General features: G+C 43.8%; 1 protein-coding gene and 1 pseudogene across 2 annotated transcripts in view; one reads left to right on the top strand and one right to left on the bottom strand.

Annotated features, from left to right (window-relative positions):
- Window positions 1-1225: 1225 nt before the first annotated feature.
- Window positions 1226-16241, top strand: part of PKD2L1 (polycystin 2 like 1, transient receptor potential cation channel) — a gene marked incomplete at both ends in the record, with an annotated part of 34000 nt that continues 18984 nt past the window's right edge. Inside the window, 2 exon segments of the mRNA XM_082673514.1 lie at window positions 1226-1460; window positions 1873-1986. Of these exon segments, the coding sequence (XP_082529640.1) occupies window positions 1226-1460; window positions 1873-1986 (349 nt within the window).
- LOC309834447 (ras-related protein R-Ras2-like) lies at window positions 10821-11428 on the bottom strand (annotated as a pseudogene). The gene has a single exon. The product of its transcript is annotated as a ras-related protein R-Ras2-like (transcript).

Raw genomic sequence — 16241 nt, 5'->3', positions numbered from 1 at the left:
TCCACCAGGCTGATGTTTTACTGAGCACAAAGGTGGGCTTCAGGCCACCGCATCAGTAGAGTAGCCCAGATGGGGAACCAGGAGCTGGAGAGAGGGCAGCTCCCACTCCAGCCATCAGGGAGGAGGTAAGCACCTGCCCTTGTGGGACCAGCCCCGTACTGAGCCTGTAGATGAACGGGCCAGGGCATGTGATCAGAGGCTGGATCCGGGCACAGGCAAGGATGTGCTCAAGGGTCCTTGCCAGGGTTTTGATTCAGAAACCAAGACTGGATAAAAAGCAGATCAGCCTGGATACCTCTTCTATGAGCATTTTGTGCTCCTGCGTTCAGTTCTAGGTCCAGTACTAAGCAGAGCCACAAGATAAGATTGTCAGCTGAGCTGGGTCCAGATATACCTTCCGCTTAAGGAGTCTCAGGTCACACAGTCCTTACCCTTTGCTCTCTGATCCATCTTCCCAGTCAGTGCTTAGCCTTTTTCCTAGGCTGAGCCCTATCCCTTCAAAGAAGACCTTTCTAGCAGTATAGCTCACCCATAAGCTACAAGAGGGCAGACCTCGGAAAAAAGGATACAGCTAAGCTGGAACTCTGCAGGCTTTTCCCCTCCTCATCAGTGGCCAGAAAGCCTGTCCCTTAAGTATCTGAAGCAGGGGGTCCGCCTGCCACTATCCTTCTCCCCCAGCTGTGGGGGTGGAATGAGGTAGGAGAGGGGGCAGCTCCAGGTGAGACAGTAAAAGAGCCTCAGACACTGTTGGCTGAGCCTGGGAGGGAGGCAACACTTTTCAGTCTCCTGTGCCTGCCCTTGGTCCCCACCCCGATCCATGGCGGCCCTTTCAGGAGCTTTTAGTGGACATGAACTCAGACCTGCTGTGGAGTCGGCCAGCCTCCCTCTCCTCTCAGCCCCACCCATTGCTCTTTCATCACCTCTTTTGTCTGACTCAGGACCATCCCTCCCAGGCCCCATCTGCAAGCAGCCCTCCTCTCCCCACAACATTCACCTCTCTCACCCCTCCTTCCTTCCAGCCCCAGTCTCCACACCCTCCTATTCCCCTGAACAGGCACCTGCTTTCCTCCTACAAAAGGCAGGAGACAGAGGCTGTGTGAGACCAGCTGCTCTCACACTCCCTTTCCTTTGCCCTCTGCTGGCTAGGCTGGGCTGTGCCTTTGTTCTGTCTTCCTCCCAGGTGAGAGTGGGTACCTGAGGTGCCAGGTCTCCTGCCTCATTCCCCATGAATGCTGTGCAATGTCCCGAGGGGCAGGAGCTGCAAAAGCTGGGGAGCGGAGCCTGGGACAACCCCGCCTACATTGGCGCCCCCTCCCCGCGTGGGACACCAAGGATCTGTACCATCTCCAGTGAGGTGCCTCCTCCATCCCAACCCAAGAAGCCTGAAGATGGACCCCAAGAGAAGGCACACAAGACCCTGGTGTCCAGTTGCTGCCTTCAGATCTGTCGTGGCATCAGAGGTACCTGGTGGGGGAGGGTTCTCCTGAGATACTGGAGTCAGGAGAAGGGGTCCACAGAAGCTGTTGGAAGGGAATACAGTCTGAAGAAGAGGTGGAATCTCAGTGTGCCTTTGAGGTTTGTGAATGGTCTGCGTTAGAGCTGAATGCCCCAGAGTACAGAGGCTAGTTTAGTGGTCTCCCAGAGGGAGAGCCTGGCACAGTCATCTCTTGGGGACCCAGAAGGGTATGAGGGAGCTAGTTTGAGGGAAGACACGGATGTGATGATGCCTTAGACTGCCCCACCTGAGATAAGGTGACAGGTAAAAGGGCTGGGGTGGAAATGAGAATAAAGTCCAGGGACTGATAGGTAGGGTAACTGGAAGGAGCCCTGCTGTTGGGAATCCTGGGCGTCTTTCCAATGTCCCTCCCTTAGGACTTTGGGGAACAACCTTGACTGAGAACACAGCTAAGAACCAGGAACTTTATGTCAAGACCACCCTGCGGGAGCTTTTGGTGTACATGGTGTTCCCGGTGGACATTTGTTTCTGTGAGTAACATCTGTCTCTGTGCACATCTGTGTGTGAGAACATCTATGTGTACAACAACTGGGCACACACCTCTGTGGGCAACATCTGTGGGGACAGCCTCCATCTGTGCGAGCAGGCTGTGCCCTGGGATCTTTATATCAATAATAACATTCTATTTTATACCTTTTCAGCTTAAGATTTTTTAATTAAAAAGAAGTTGTCACTGAGTTCAGGAGAAAAAGGCAGACTATTGGAAAGATTTTAATACAGGTTACTTCTTCAAGTGTTATAAGAGGAATCCACTTTTTAAGTTCAAGTTCCTGATATCTACTTAACAGCCACTGTTTTCTATTAGCAGGTGGAAGTTTTTACCCTTCTGTAAAGAGTGGAAGACACTCCTTTTTATTTATTTATTTATTCATTTATTTGGTTGCACCAGGTTTTAGTTGTGGCAGGCAGGCTCCTTAGTTGCAGCTCCCAGTCTCCTCAGTTGTGGCATGTGAACTCTTAGCCATGGCATGCTTGTGGGCTCTAGTTCCCTGACCAGGGATCGAACCCGGACCCCCTGCATTGGAAGTGCAGACTCTTATCCACTGTGCCGCCAGGGAAGTCCCAAGACACTCTTTTCTGTTCAGAAAAAATAGTTTGGTGGGTTTCACAGAGTTATTATACTAGGTCTGATCCACATTTCTTTGGAGGCAGGAGGAAAAAGATTCAGCAGGCCTTAGAGCTCAGATCCCTAATAAAAGGATTAAAGATGCAAATGGTGTGGTAGTCAGTGCAGCTAAGGTTCTCCCCTGTGAAAGAGCACCATGTCACAGGCTTTGAGGGAAGCTTATCTGAAGATCTATCTATAGATATAAGCTGGGAAGGTTTGGTCTCTAAGTTGAGAGAAGCAAGTGAATAGATAGATCGGTGAACCATGGAAGAATAGAGTCAAAGAATTAGAGATAATAATAAAGGTGGACCAAACAGATGCTATAAGGCCTACAGATAAACATGCTTTGCTTTTCTATTAATTGCTTCTTTAAATTTTTGCACAAGTGAATTTTGGCTAGTTTCATAGAGTTGTGTGTGTATGCGTGTGTTGATTGAAGCTGCAGCTTGGACCTTACAACTAAGGTGCCTCCATTACTAGGTGGCTTTATACCCCACAGAAGCCTCTGTTCTTTTTAGGATGCATGAATCGTTTGCAAGTAGACTCTGAAGGTCTGATTATATAAGTTTTGGTTAAAAATTTCATCATCTTTGTGAGCTATCCACATGTGTATGAGCCCTCTAGGAAAGCTGAACACTTGTTTTGGTTGTACTCTGTTGGGACTCACTCTGTGGGGATAGACGGGACAGTTCTACATGTTTACCACAGGCCATCAGCATGGAGTGAAAGGAGGCAGAGCATATGGGGAACAACAGTCAACCCAGTGTACATTTTTGGGGGCCCATTTGATTCCTTTCAGCAATGACTCTCAGAAATTCGTTTGTTGACATACTGACTTTTTGTCTTAACCATCTGCTAGGAAGGAGTGTTTCTCTCCTTTTTCAGATCCTGTGACAACAGCTGTAACCTGCAGGCAGAGCCTTTCTCTATAAATGACTCAAATATCTCCATTTCCAGGTTAGCCTTTGGAGCAAGATTGGGAGGTTTCTAGCTCCCCAGAGTTAGACTGAACCATTCTGGCTTCAGGGTGGGAAGCTTAAGTTCTATCCACTTGTGTTCTCTACTTTTTGAGATCTCAATGCACCGACAAATACTAGATGGTCTGTAACTTGCCAAAGTCTGAGTCGTGGACTCAGTCCAATAATTACAGAATCCTGAAGTGGCCAGGAGCTTTAGAGGTCATCTAGTTCAAGGATGCAGAAATCCTTTCTCCAAGATCCCTCCTGTGGTTCTCTGTCAGGTGACCAAGCAGCCCCATCATGGGGAACATCCACGGGAGTTTCACTCTTTCATGGGGCAGCTCTTCTACTGTTGGGAAGCCCTATTTCCTTTCATCCACAGAGCTCCCCTTTCTATGCCAGACATTGGACTGAGATATACAGAGATGACTGATCCTTGAGCCTTTCAGGGGCTCATCTTCTCCTTCTGAGAACTTCCTTCTATTGAGCCGTCTACTTCCCTGTTACTCTCCGAAGTGACAACCCTTCCACTGTGACTGAATGTGGCTATCGTGTTTCTCCTTGGTAATATGTTCTCTGGATTAGTTACCTTCTAGTTTCTCACTAAACCAGTCATTATAATATGGTTTCCAGAAGTGATATTATGCAGAGATTGAAGGCATGGGCTCTGAATTTACACAGACTTGGATTCAAACACCAGGTTCTACCATTTACCAGGTGAGGGACTTTGAGTAAGTTGCTTAACTTCTCTGAGTGTCAGTTTTCTCATCTGTACCTACCCAATCCAATAAGATTATTACATAAGGTACATGAGGCAATATCCATGAAGTCATTACCTCTGTGCCTAGCATATAGTAAAAAATATTCCATAATGCTCACCATCCTGATTGCCTGTCTCTAGGCCTGATCTATATGATGCCCAGTAATGGACAAAATACTCCATAGTCAGTCTGACCAGTTCAGAGTTCTGTGATGCTGTTACTTCAGTTGTATCCAGATTTGTGGAATATATGAGGACATGCAGAGGAAATAATTTCTAAACTAAAATCTGAAAAATGAGGAGAATTTAGCTCCCTGAAAGAGAGGTAAAGACAAGGGAAGTTTCTGGGGAGAAAGAACAGCATGTGCCAAGTCCCAGAAGTGACAGAGGGCGTGGTCTAGTGAGAGTGCATCAGTGTGGCTGGAGCAGGGAGTTTGAAGAGCAAAGTAGTAAAAGATGACAAAGCTGGCCATTTAAGCAGGGGCGGGTCATGAAGGGTCTTATAAGGTATGATATGGAATTGGGATGCTATCCTGAGGACCCTGTGGGGAGCCACTGAAGAGTTATAAGCACAAACGCCAGCCCCCTCAAGAACATTCTTATGAAAGAGAATTTGGAGGCCTTCACATTCTGATGGTTCCTACAACACATAACAAAATACCACTAAAACTAGTTTCCTAGGCCCCATGCTCTCCCAGCCCCTTCCTTCCTTCAGGCTAATCTTCAGGCAACACTGAGCCTTGGACATGGTCTCAGTAGGGCTTCTTTGGTGCTCTCCAGGGTCCTGACCTCACCTGTCTGGCATCTCCGCTTCCTCAGCCTCCCTGAGCTCTGGCCACCTGCAACTAGACTATGTATTCTCAGTGGGGATGATATAGCCCCCAGAGGGGTGGAAGTAGTTTCTTTCAGGGCAAAAAAAATCCCACTTAGATATTTCTATAGCTTTTTGGCTCTCCAAAGGGCTATAGTACATAAGCAAATGTAGAGAATATATGTGGTATTAAAATTTAATTAGGGTGGAGGGTGATTAGGAAGACAATGTCTAAAGAGGCTCCTGGGTTAGGGTACAATACAAAAAATGTTAAGAAACACTAAAATAGACCCACCTAATTTTGCTAGTCAGTGTGCTGACTAAGATGTCCTACCTAAGGACGGGGATGCAAGTCCTGGCCATAGAATCTGGTATAAAGCAGGGTGGCTGTTGTGTTGTTCTATCAGGATGCTGTCTTCTAAGAGCTGCCATGACATGTGATATGCTGCCATGATATGCATATGCACTGTACCAGTTTGCTTTTCCCTGTCAATTCCTGAAACTAAGTTCAGATGCTCCAGGACCCATATTGGCATTAAGATAAATACTATGGCATAATGGAAAGATAGAACATCGGAGTCAGACTAACGGGATTCAGATACCAGCTCTTCTGCTTATTGGTTTTGTGATGTTAGGCACTTCCTTGTTGGTAGAACAGGGATAATAATACTTATCTTATGGACATAACATATATAAAGAATCTAACACAATTACTGATAGTATTTATCTTTGTGTTATCTAGGGGAATTTCAAAATACTTAATCTTTTAGTCTGTTTGTAAAAAATACCTTTCAAGAAAGAAGCAAATCTGAAAAGACTATATAATGTATGGTTCTAACTACATGATATTCTGGAAAAGGCAAAACTATGGAGATAGTGAAAGGACTGGTGGCTGCCGGGGTCTTGGGGGAAGCTGAAATGAGTAGGTAAAGCATAGAGGATTTGGGGGCAGTGAAACTACTCTGTATGACATTATTATGGTAGATACATGTCATCATTATACATTTGTCTAAATGCATAGAATGTACAACACCAAGAGTGAACCCTAATGTAAAGTATGGACTTCGGGTAATGGTGATGTGTCAACATAGGTTCATCAGTTGTAACACGTACCACTCTGGCTGTGTGTATGTGGAGGTAAGGGGTGTATGGGAAATCTCTGCACCTTCCACTCAATTTTGCTTTGAACCTAAAACTGCTCTAAAAATTAAAGTCCTTTTAAAAAAGTCTATTTTAAAATTTATTTATTTATTTATGGCTACGTTGGGTCTTAGTCGTGGCACGCAGGCTCTCTAGTTGCGGTGCTTGGACTCAGTTGCCCCGTGGCGTGTAGGATCTTAGTTCCCCGACCAGGGATTGAACCCACATCTCCTGCATCGGAAGGTGGATTCTTAACCACTGGACCACCAGGGGAGTCCCTAGAATGTCTATTTTAAAATACATTTCAAATTTGTAGTTGGCTCCACATTTAGGGATAGTATCATTTGAGCAGCATCCACTTCTGACATTAAAACTTTAAGGCATTTTCTCCAGAAGACCCCAGTTTATCACTACCACCACCACCATCATCATCATCGTCATTATCAACAGCATAAACAACAAAGCTTTATTGAATAATTTTTCAATGTGCCTGGCACAATGCCAGGTACATTATCTCATTGACTACTCCCAATAACTCTAAGAAATTGGTTCTGTTATCACTCCCATTTTACAAATCGGGAAAAGTTTAGATATGGCAAATAGCTTGCCTAAGGCCACACAGCAAATAAGTGGCAGAAGTAGGAATCCAACTGGGGACTAGCAGCCTTACTCACATTCTAAGCAGTCTCTTTGCATGCAAATTTGTTACACATTAATTTATTAACACCCATCAACATCTTATCAAGGATAACTCCCTGCCCTACCCTAAAAGAAGCAGACTCTTGAGAGAATTCTACCAGCTGATTACTTTTCTTTCTTTTTATTGCCATATTTAAAAGGTGATGTGAAAACTTAAGGAACATTTTGAAATACAATTCACCACCACAGTACCAAAGGTTATTTTCTAATTACCAAACTTTATCCATATAGTTATATATTTTGCCTAGTTGTATCATATTGTACACTTCCACTTACAATTATATCATAGTTCCTCATGCTTGTAAGTTGTTTTTATATTTTCATTTTAATGACTACAGTCACACCACAATTAGCGAAAGCATTTCTCTTGTTATTTCAGTATTTGCCTAGAGTAGGTAAATGTATCTATGCTTGCTGCATTTTTTCACCACTTTTGTTGAATTATCTCGGAATTTCCAGGGAGAGAAAATTACTACAAAGACAGGAATGTATTCTTGGTACTTGCTATGTGTTGTCATTTTGCCTCTGTAAGCAATCATATAAATTTATTATGTTGCTAGCACTGTAAGAGCATACCAATTTTTGTCACAACTTCATTAACATTGGATATTCTTATTTATATTTTTTATTACTGAATAGGCATAACATAGTACAATTTACCTTAATTTATTGGTAATTACCTTAACTTATTTTCTCATGTTTTAATATACTATGTGTATTTACTTTTGTGTAAATTGCATAAGAAGTATATTTGAAGACAGGCAAAGAAGAAGATTGGGGGTGAAGTTTGGCACATTAGACCTTAGGTGAGGGACCACCCATCAAAGGGCTTATTTCCAGGATGTGGGTTCCTGGGGCTGGAAAGAACAGTCAACTAAGTCAGGCATCACCTGCACAGCAGTTTGGCCTGGGATGGGCCCCAGTAAACTATAGTGGTCAGCCATACTGAGCACATTTCTTCTCCCTTACGCTTTATTCTAGGAACCGGGTGGGTCTAGACACCAGGGCTATTTGGAGTCTCATCTGGCTAAAATAGATCTATCTTTTTAATGCAGGCATTGTGGGTGAACCATCGATCTTTTCATAATAACCATATCAGTCGTGCAGCCCTTTAAACCTTACAAAGAGCTTTCACACCTATTATCTCATTTGATCCTGACAGCAATCCTGTAAGGGATAGATATTATTACTTCCGTTTCACAGATTAGGAAGCTGTTATTATTGTCATTATGAATAGTCCAGGAGTGATCAGTAATTCAGAAGGGTCCCTGATGGATGGAGTCAGTCCTATTCCTGGGCAGAGAAAGTGCTGGAGAATGATCTTCCTGCCTCCACCCCTTCCCTCCCACTGTCATGCTGTTTCTGAAAGGGCTTCCAGCCTTTTGTCTTCTTGGCAGGATGGCTGTAGCCTTTTGTTGATGGAGGAAACATTGAAGGTCTTTGTGTGGAAACAATGGCTGTTTGTTTTAGGAGACAGTATTGTTATCTCAAAGGTGCACCTGGGACTGCCCCCACTCCCCCCCATAGGAGCGGCTCTGAGCCAAGACAAGGCTGGGTCTGGTCACCATGGAGCTGGGGAGGAGGGCAGAGACCCTTGGCCTTTGGTCACTTGTATCTACACACCAACTAACATCAACTGGATGTTCTTTATCCGCTACTGGTTGTAAGGAAATGCCTGCCTCTGTTCACTGCTTTCTTGTAGAGAATTTTAAGGTTCTGTCCATAGATTGGTGGAATCTTGCATTAACAGGAGAGGCTGAAGTAAGCTTGGAGATCAGGAAGAATATGTCTTTTTTAAAATTGAGATACAATTGACATGTAACACTGTATTAGTTTTAGGTGTACAACATGATGATCTGATATATTTACATATTGTGAAAGGATTACCACAATAAGTTTAGTTAACATTCATCACCACACATAGTTACAGTTTTTTTTCTTGTAATGAGAACTTTTAAGATCTACTCTCTTAGCAACTTTTCAAATATAGAATACAGTATTATTAACTATAGTCACCAGTCCTGTACCCCAGGATTTATTGATCTTATAACTGGAAATTTTTATGTTTCGACCACCTTCACCCATTTTGCCCATCTCCTGCATCTGATAACCACCGATCTGTTCTCTGTATCTATGAGTTGGGGGGGGGGTTGTTTTTGTTTTGTTTGGGTTTTTTTTGTGTGTGTGTGTTTGTTTGGTTTTCTTTGTTTTTTAAGATTCCACAAATAAGTGAGATCATACAATCTCTCTCTCTCTCTTTCTACACACACACACACACACACACACACACACACACACACACATCACCTTCTCCTTATCCACTCATCCATCAGTGGACACTCAGGTGGTTTCCATGTCTTGGCTATTGTAAATAATACTGCAATAAACTTAGGGGTGCAGATATCTTTTTGTGTGTGTGTGATAACAGATCAATTTTAATTCTAGCACCTGAAGCTATTCAAGGGTATGCTTTAAAAACTTCATGGAACTGTTGTACACATTCAATAAAGTGACAACTGTGCAATACCACTTAGTATCTTAAAATCAGGAACATACTTTTGAATTGTTTAAACACAATCCACAGGATTAAAAACAAAATCAGAAGTTATCCACAGTTATACTAATTGTCAATTAAACGTTTTACCACTTACTATTTGATGTAACAGTCAATATCTAGTAGGGGATATTGGAAGTGATTTCAGATTCTCATCATGTTGTACTCTATTGGGAAGGTTTCTTGAGTAGCTATGTGACTGGCCAAAGGTGGGTACAGCCAGGACCAGAACAGCATGTAAGGCTTTACCACAGTTTCTGTAGTTTTGACTTTTTTTCCTTTGTCAGCTAAAAGTGCACAGTGAGAATTAAATACTTATCTTTACATATACACAAGGTATGCTGTGAAAGCATATTTGCTTACAAACATATGAAAATACTTGTTAACTGGTTTGATGAGAAAATAATAATGTATAAAAGTATATAGCAAAACATTAATCATCTCTGACCCTGGAAAGATCAATTCCATATTTTATATTACAAACAAAAACAGTTTTAGTTTTTTTGAATCCCTTATAGAAATACTTGAAAAGGAAGACAGACAGGAATTATTTATTTTTACTCTCAACGTGGCTGTGAAAAGGGTTAAATTAAAAAACCAAGAACACTAAAATGACTAAGTCCAGAATAAGTCCAAATATTTGGCCACATAGAATATTATCTTTAGGAATAATAGTAAAGGCTTTACACACAGTTTTTAACCTATAAATACAATAGGCATTTTGGTATTTTGGCCACTGGAAAACAAAGGCTATAGCATCGGTAAAGATCTGAGATGTCTCACTTTTGTGGATTCAATTCAGTGTATTTAAGGTTGACTAAAGTTGACATCAAAATTTTTAGAGATAGGCAAAAATTCACGTTTTAAAAAAACTCCCTGTGTTTCTATTTAGAGTAACAGTAGGAAATATGATTCCAGAAGTTAAAAATTATTTCACAACCTATGACTTCAGTTTGGCAAACAGCTTAGGTTCCAAAACTGATTCATCCCTATTAAAAGTAAGTCCTTAAAAAAAGAATGTGTCTGTGTATATAGATATCCATTTTAAAGGAATCAGATAATCCTTGAAGCAGCCTTAGTGTTTCCTTTAAATCTGTCTTGAATGACCATTGGATTAGCTTCATGGAAAGGATTAGCCAGCTTCTTGGTCTAAGGCTACCATGGTGATCATTTATCTAAGGCTAGAAAGGTACCAGCGTGATGTAAACTGTAAGGAGAGAGGGAGAAGATGAGGGCTTTTCCTGGAAATTGGTAGCTAAAATTCAAGGGATTCTTAGAAAATGACACAGTGGCCGCCTTTCTTGTCTTTTTCTTTCGTTGGTTCTGGTGAAGGAGGACATTCCTGCTCTTGAAATTTCCTTATAATTTGGACAAGTTCATGGAAAGCTTGATCTATATTCATCCTGATCTTTGCTGATGCCTCCATGTATGTTACCTTAAGCTACGGTGCTAACTGCTGTCCTTCTTCCTGCATTACCTGTCTCTGATGATCCAGATCTGCTTTATTACCAGTTAAAATCATTGGAAACTCATCACGATCCTTTACTCTGAGAATCTGTCTTTGAAACTTATAAATTTCGTCAAAACTGCCTCTGTGACTGAAAAGACCAACAGGAAACCCTCGCCAGTTCTCACATACTGTTCTTTCATAGCTCCAAACTCCTCTTGTCCCGCTGTATCCAGAATATCTAGCCGGGCTGCCCGGTCACCCATCCCACACTGCTTTGGGCAGGAATGCTCGACGGTTGGATCATAATCCATTACAAAATAGGACTGGATGAACTGGATGGTGAGCGCCGACTTGCCCCCGCCACCCCTGCCGACCACCACTAGCCGGTACGTCTCTTGGCCGGAGCCGTCCCGCCAGCCGGCGGTGGCCATGGGGACGCCGCCCGCCCTCGGCCCGGCTCCGGGGACCTGTGCAGCCGGCGGGCTGTGGGCGAGCGTCCGGGCGGGGGTCCCGGGGGCCGAGAGCTGCTGGAGGGCCGGTCCGGGCGGCAGCGCGGCACCCGGGCTGACCAGGTCCCGACCGAGACGCGGAGAAGCGAGGTGACCGCAGCGGCGACGGGCTGCAGCGGCCAGGGGCCTCACTCCTGTGCACGTCTTCGCAGTGCCTGCCAAACGCAGCCTCCAGCGCCGCTACAAATGGCCCTCTCAGCAGATATCTTTTTGAGATAGTGATTTCATTTCCTTTGAATAAATACCTAAGAGTAGAATTACTGGATCATATGGTAGTCCTATTTTTAATTTTTTTAAGAAACCGTCATAGAAGATGTCTTTCTTGACTGAGCGTTCCTAGAATTCACAAAGAAAGGAACAGAAAGATATTGGACGTTCAGGAAATATCTGTGGGTGAGCCCCTAACCCCCATGTGGCTGTAATGATGGCAGAAGATAATTGGTCACATAGTATCATAACATTAGTGAAGGCACAGTGGTGATGGAGAGAGCATGGGACCTGGAATAAGATGACTTGCTTCAAATGATGGTACAACCAGTTACTAGACACGTGCCTTTGACAAGATGTAGCTCAAGATACTTAAATCTCTGGAGGCCTTGATTTCCTTGTATTTCTTTTCTTTTCTTTTTTGCGCGGCTTGTGGGATCTTAGTTCCCTGACCAGGGATCGAACCCGTGACCGCTGCAGTGGAAGCATGGAGTCTTAACCACTGGACTGCCAGGGAAGTCCCCCTTTTTAAAAAAAATTTTATTGGGGTATAGTTAATTTGCAATGTTGTGTTATCCTTGTATTTCAAATGAGGATAATGTCTGCCTTTGTGAGACTGGTGGAAAACAAATAAGGTACTTAGTACAGTGCCTGGCATATAGTGGGCTTTCAATAAATATCAGTTGTCATTCCACATCATTTCCATAAATTTGGAAAATATTGAAATGTAAAGTTTAACACACCGGAAGCCCAAGGTCTGTTTGAAAACACCAGGATAAAGCTTAGCAAGGATAAGGAAGATTAGCCCTCTAGAAAGGGTTGCCAAGGATTAAGAATGGCCATGGGATGATGATTTCATGCCTCAGCACACTCAGTTACCCTTGGCCTGTCCAGACCCAGAGAATTACAAAGTCCTTCTAGTACTAGGGTGAGGTGATCTGAGTCAGTTCAACCTAAATGATAGGGATTTAGGCCGTACCAGCAGGCTTTGACCTGTATTTGCTATAGCAGAATTCCCTGGTGTCCCAGAATTTCCGGGGCATGGATCACTATTACAAGACCGGTGGGCCTGGACATATCCTGTTGTCCAATGCTGAGTGACAACTTGTCATTTAGTTTCCCCCATGTGGGACTGTCATTGGTCTCTAGAAGTACAGTGGTACATTTAAGTGCTAGATCTTAGGATCAGGGAAAGGATTTTTAAGAAGAGCTATGCTTCAGTCAAGCACGGAAGTGCAGGCAGCACTAGCTGATGAAATCTGGGGCACCACCAGTGTAAGTGGCCCGAGAAAGGACACGTAGCGCGTATTCATAAGGCATGAGTCTGAGTGCTGACTCTGCCTCTCGCCAGCTGAATGACCCTGAGTTAATCATATAAACTCTGAACTTCATGATTCATAGGAAACCGCTCATGGGTAAGGCGGAACAATCAGGCCATGGCTGACCGGCTATAGCAAGATATTGCATGGAAAAGCTCTTTGAAAACTACGCAATGTGGTACACAGGTAAGGGATTTTAATAATATTGATAATGATCTCTTTACACTATGGAGTGGTGGCAGCAGGACGTCTAGGGTTTTAAGTTCAGGCAGATTCTCAGGTCTGGGTGGAGGTGCTAGTCACAGAAATGAGGCATAGGGCAGTGGTTCTCAAAGGTGAGCAGATTATTTCACAGCATGAAGGAAAAGGACGGTTGAGACAATGAGAGCTTGGGTATTCATACATTCAAACATTTATGAAGTCCTACTATGTGTCAGGCCCTAGGCCAACTGTTAAAAGGGTTTGAAATAGAGAGACTCATCCTCTGCCTTCAAGGAGCAAAAGAGGTGGACATGTAAACCAACAGTGACATGTGGTGTGATGAATGTAATAGTGAAGGAGTGCTCTGGACCATGGCAAGATGTGAGGGGCAGAATGGTCAGAGAGACCTGGGAACTGTTGCAGGTCCCAGAGGCAGGCAACCATTCACATCCGAGGAGGCCCAGAGTCAATGCCAGGGAAGCCTAAAGTCATTGCCGTTTGCTTGCTTGTTTGTTTTAACATCTCTGGCTTTCAGCCTGGAGGAGGCAGGGGTCGAAGGAGGCAGCAAGAGCCAGCTAAGACCTCAGACTATGGAAATGCAAGAGCTTTGCTGAGTCTGGAAGGGCAAGTATGAGAGGAAAATGTAATTTTAACTAATGCATAGTCCTTGTTTTAAAAAGTCCAATAGGGCCACTGTTATTAACCACTATTAATAGTTTGGTGTATATAATTTCAGCCATTTTCTAGGCACATGTAGATATACATAAATTTAGATAAGAGGCCTTGGTTGGTTTATACTAGAAGGCGGTCTGTGTAAACAGAGATGAAATGTCCACCGAAGGTGGGAAGTGTAGGAGGCTTTCCCAAGGTGTTGATGGCTGATGGCAATAATCTCAGTATAGGAGGATCTCTTGATGTACTTTGTAGAAACTAACTCACACTTCAAAATATCTGCCAGGGGGCTTCCCTGGTGGCGCAGTGGTTGAGAGTCCGCCTGCCGATGCAGGGGACACAGGTTCGTGTCCCGGTCCGGGAAGATCCCACATGCTGCGGAGCGGCTGGGCCCGTGAGCCATGGACGCTGAGCCTGCGCGTCCGGAGCCTGTTGCTCCGCAACGGGAGAGGCCACAACAGTGAGAGGCCCGCGTACCGCAAAAAAAAAATATATATATATATATCTGCCAGGAACTGCCAGCCTGCAGTGAAGGCAGGAATCAGGGGCAGTGCTTCTTGCTGGGTACTTCTGTATCCTGGCCTGACTCTCCCAGCATCTCCTTTCTTCTCTCTCGTCTCTTTCCTCAGCTCTGGTCCACTTTGCTTTCTTCTCACCTACCTCTGCCCACAGTATTTGACTCTTCTTTCCTTTTGACTTTTTTCTCTGGTCCACTGTCCATAGTCCTCCTGTCCCTGACACAGCTTCTTGAGATTTCTGTGAAAGGCTCTTTCTGATGGGAACTCCAGGGGAACATTGTTCACTTTCGGTTCTTGAGCCCCAGGGAAGGTGTGTTTTGTTTTGTTTTTTTAACTGAAGTTGATTTACAATGTTGTGTTAATTTCTGCTGTACGGCAAAGTATTTCAGTTATGCATATATATATATACATTCTTTTTTAAAATTCTTTTTCATTATGGTTTATCATAAGATACTGAATATAGTTGTCTGTGCTATACAGTAGGACCTTGTTGTTTATCCATTCCATATATAACAGCTTACATCTGCTAACCCCAATCTCCCACTCCATCCTTACCAAACCCCCTCCGCCTTGGCAACCACCAGTCTGTTCTCTATGTCTGTGAGTCTGTTTCTGTTTCCTAGATAGGTTCATTTGTGTCATATTTTAGATTCCACATATAAGTGATATCATATGGTATTTGTCTTTCTCTTTCTGACTTACTTCACTTAGCGATAATCTCTAGGTCCATCCATATTGCTGCAAATGGCATTATTTCATTCTTTTTTTATGGCTGAGTAATATTCTTTTGTATATGTATACCACATCTTCTTTATCCATTCATCTGTTGGTGAATGTTGAGGTTGCTTCCATGTCTTGGCTATTGTGAATAATGCTGCTGTGAACATAGGGACGCATGTATCTTTTTGGATTAGAGTTTTGTCTGGATATATGCCCAGGAGTGGGACTGCTGTATCATATGACAATTCTATTTTTAGTTTTTTGAGGAACCTCCATACTGTTTTCCATAGTGGTTGTGATCTCGGCGAGGCAGCAATGAGTGGTGCTGTGAAGCGAAATCTTAATTCCCTGCCCAGGAATTGAACCTGGGTAGCCTGGACGAAAACTAGGAATCCTGGCCACCGGACCCCCTGGCTCTTGCCCCCAGTGAAAAATGCATTTCTCACAGAGGCAAACCTGTAAAAACAGGTACAAAGTTTATTATTAGAGACATAGCACAGCAACAAGTGGGAGAGTGCACAGAGAAACACTTTGTTTAGTTAAGATAGAAGCAAGGCAGAGGTGCACACCTGGAGAGAAAGGGTGGGGCATCCTCCCTAATAAGGAGGAGTGCAGTAAAGAGGCGGTTAAGTCATTTCTATAGGTCAGTTCTTCTGGGTCTTTGTTTACCTTTGGCCAATTATCTGGTTGCTTTTTCCACACCTGACCTGCCTTAGGAGCCTCCCCAACATGCGTGCGCAACTTTCTTCCAAGATGGATTACAGCCCAGAGGCCTATGGGATGGCCTTAGCATCACGTATTACGGGGTGGTGCCCCCTCCTTTTTGACCCCCAAGGAGCCTTTCTGCGCATGTGCGATGTTTCCCTTGCCCCAACGATGGGAAATGTATGACCTCTTGATCTTTTAACAGGGTGTAGTCCCACTCTGTCCCTGCCATAAAAATGTCCAACGTCTGGTTATTTACCTTATTTCCGTTGCTGGTTTTTATGAGGTGCAGATCTCGAAATATAGACAGGAGACCAGTCATAAATATGTAGTCCTGGGGCCCATTTGTCTCTTGCTTCAGGAAATGTAAACAGGGAGCTAGTAATGAATGTC

Source organism: Grampus griseus (genome assembly GCF_964374135.1).
Source record: "Grampus griseus genome assembly, chromosome: 16".
Classification (NCBI taxonomy): domain Eukaryota; kingdom Metazoa; phylum Chordata; class Mammalia; order Artiodactyla; family Delphinidae; genus Grampus; species Grampus griseus.
This window is presented reverse-complemented; position numbering and strand designations above follow the sequence as displayed.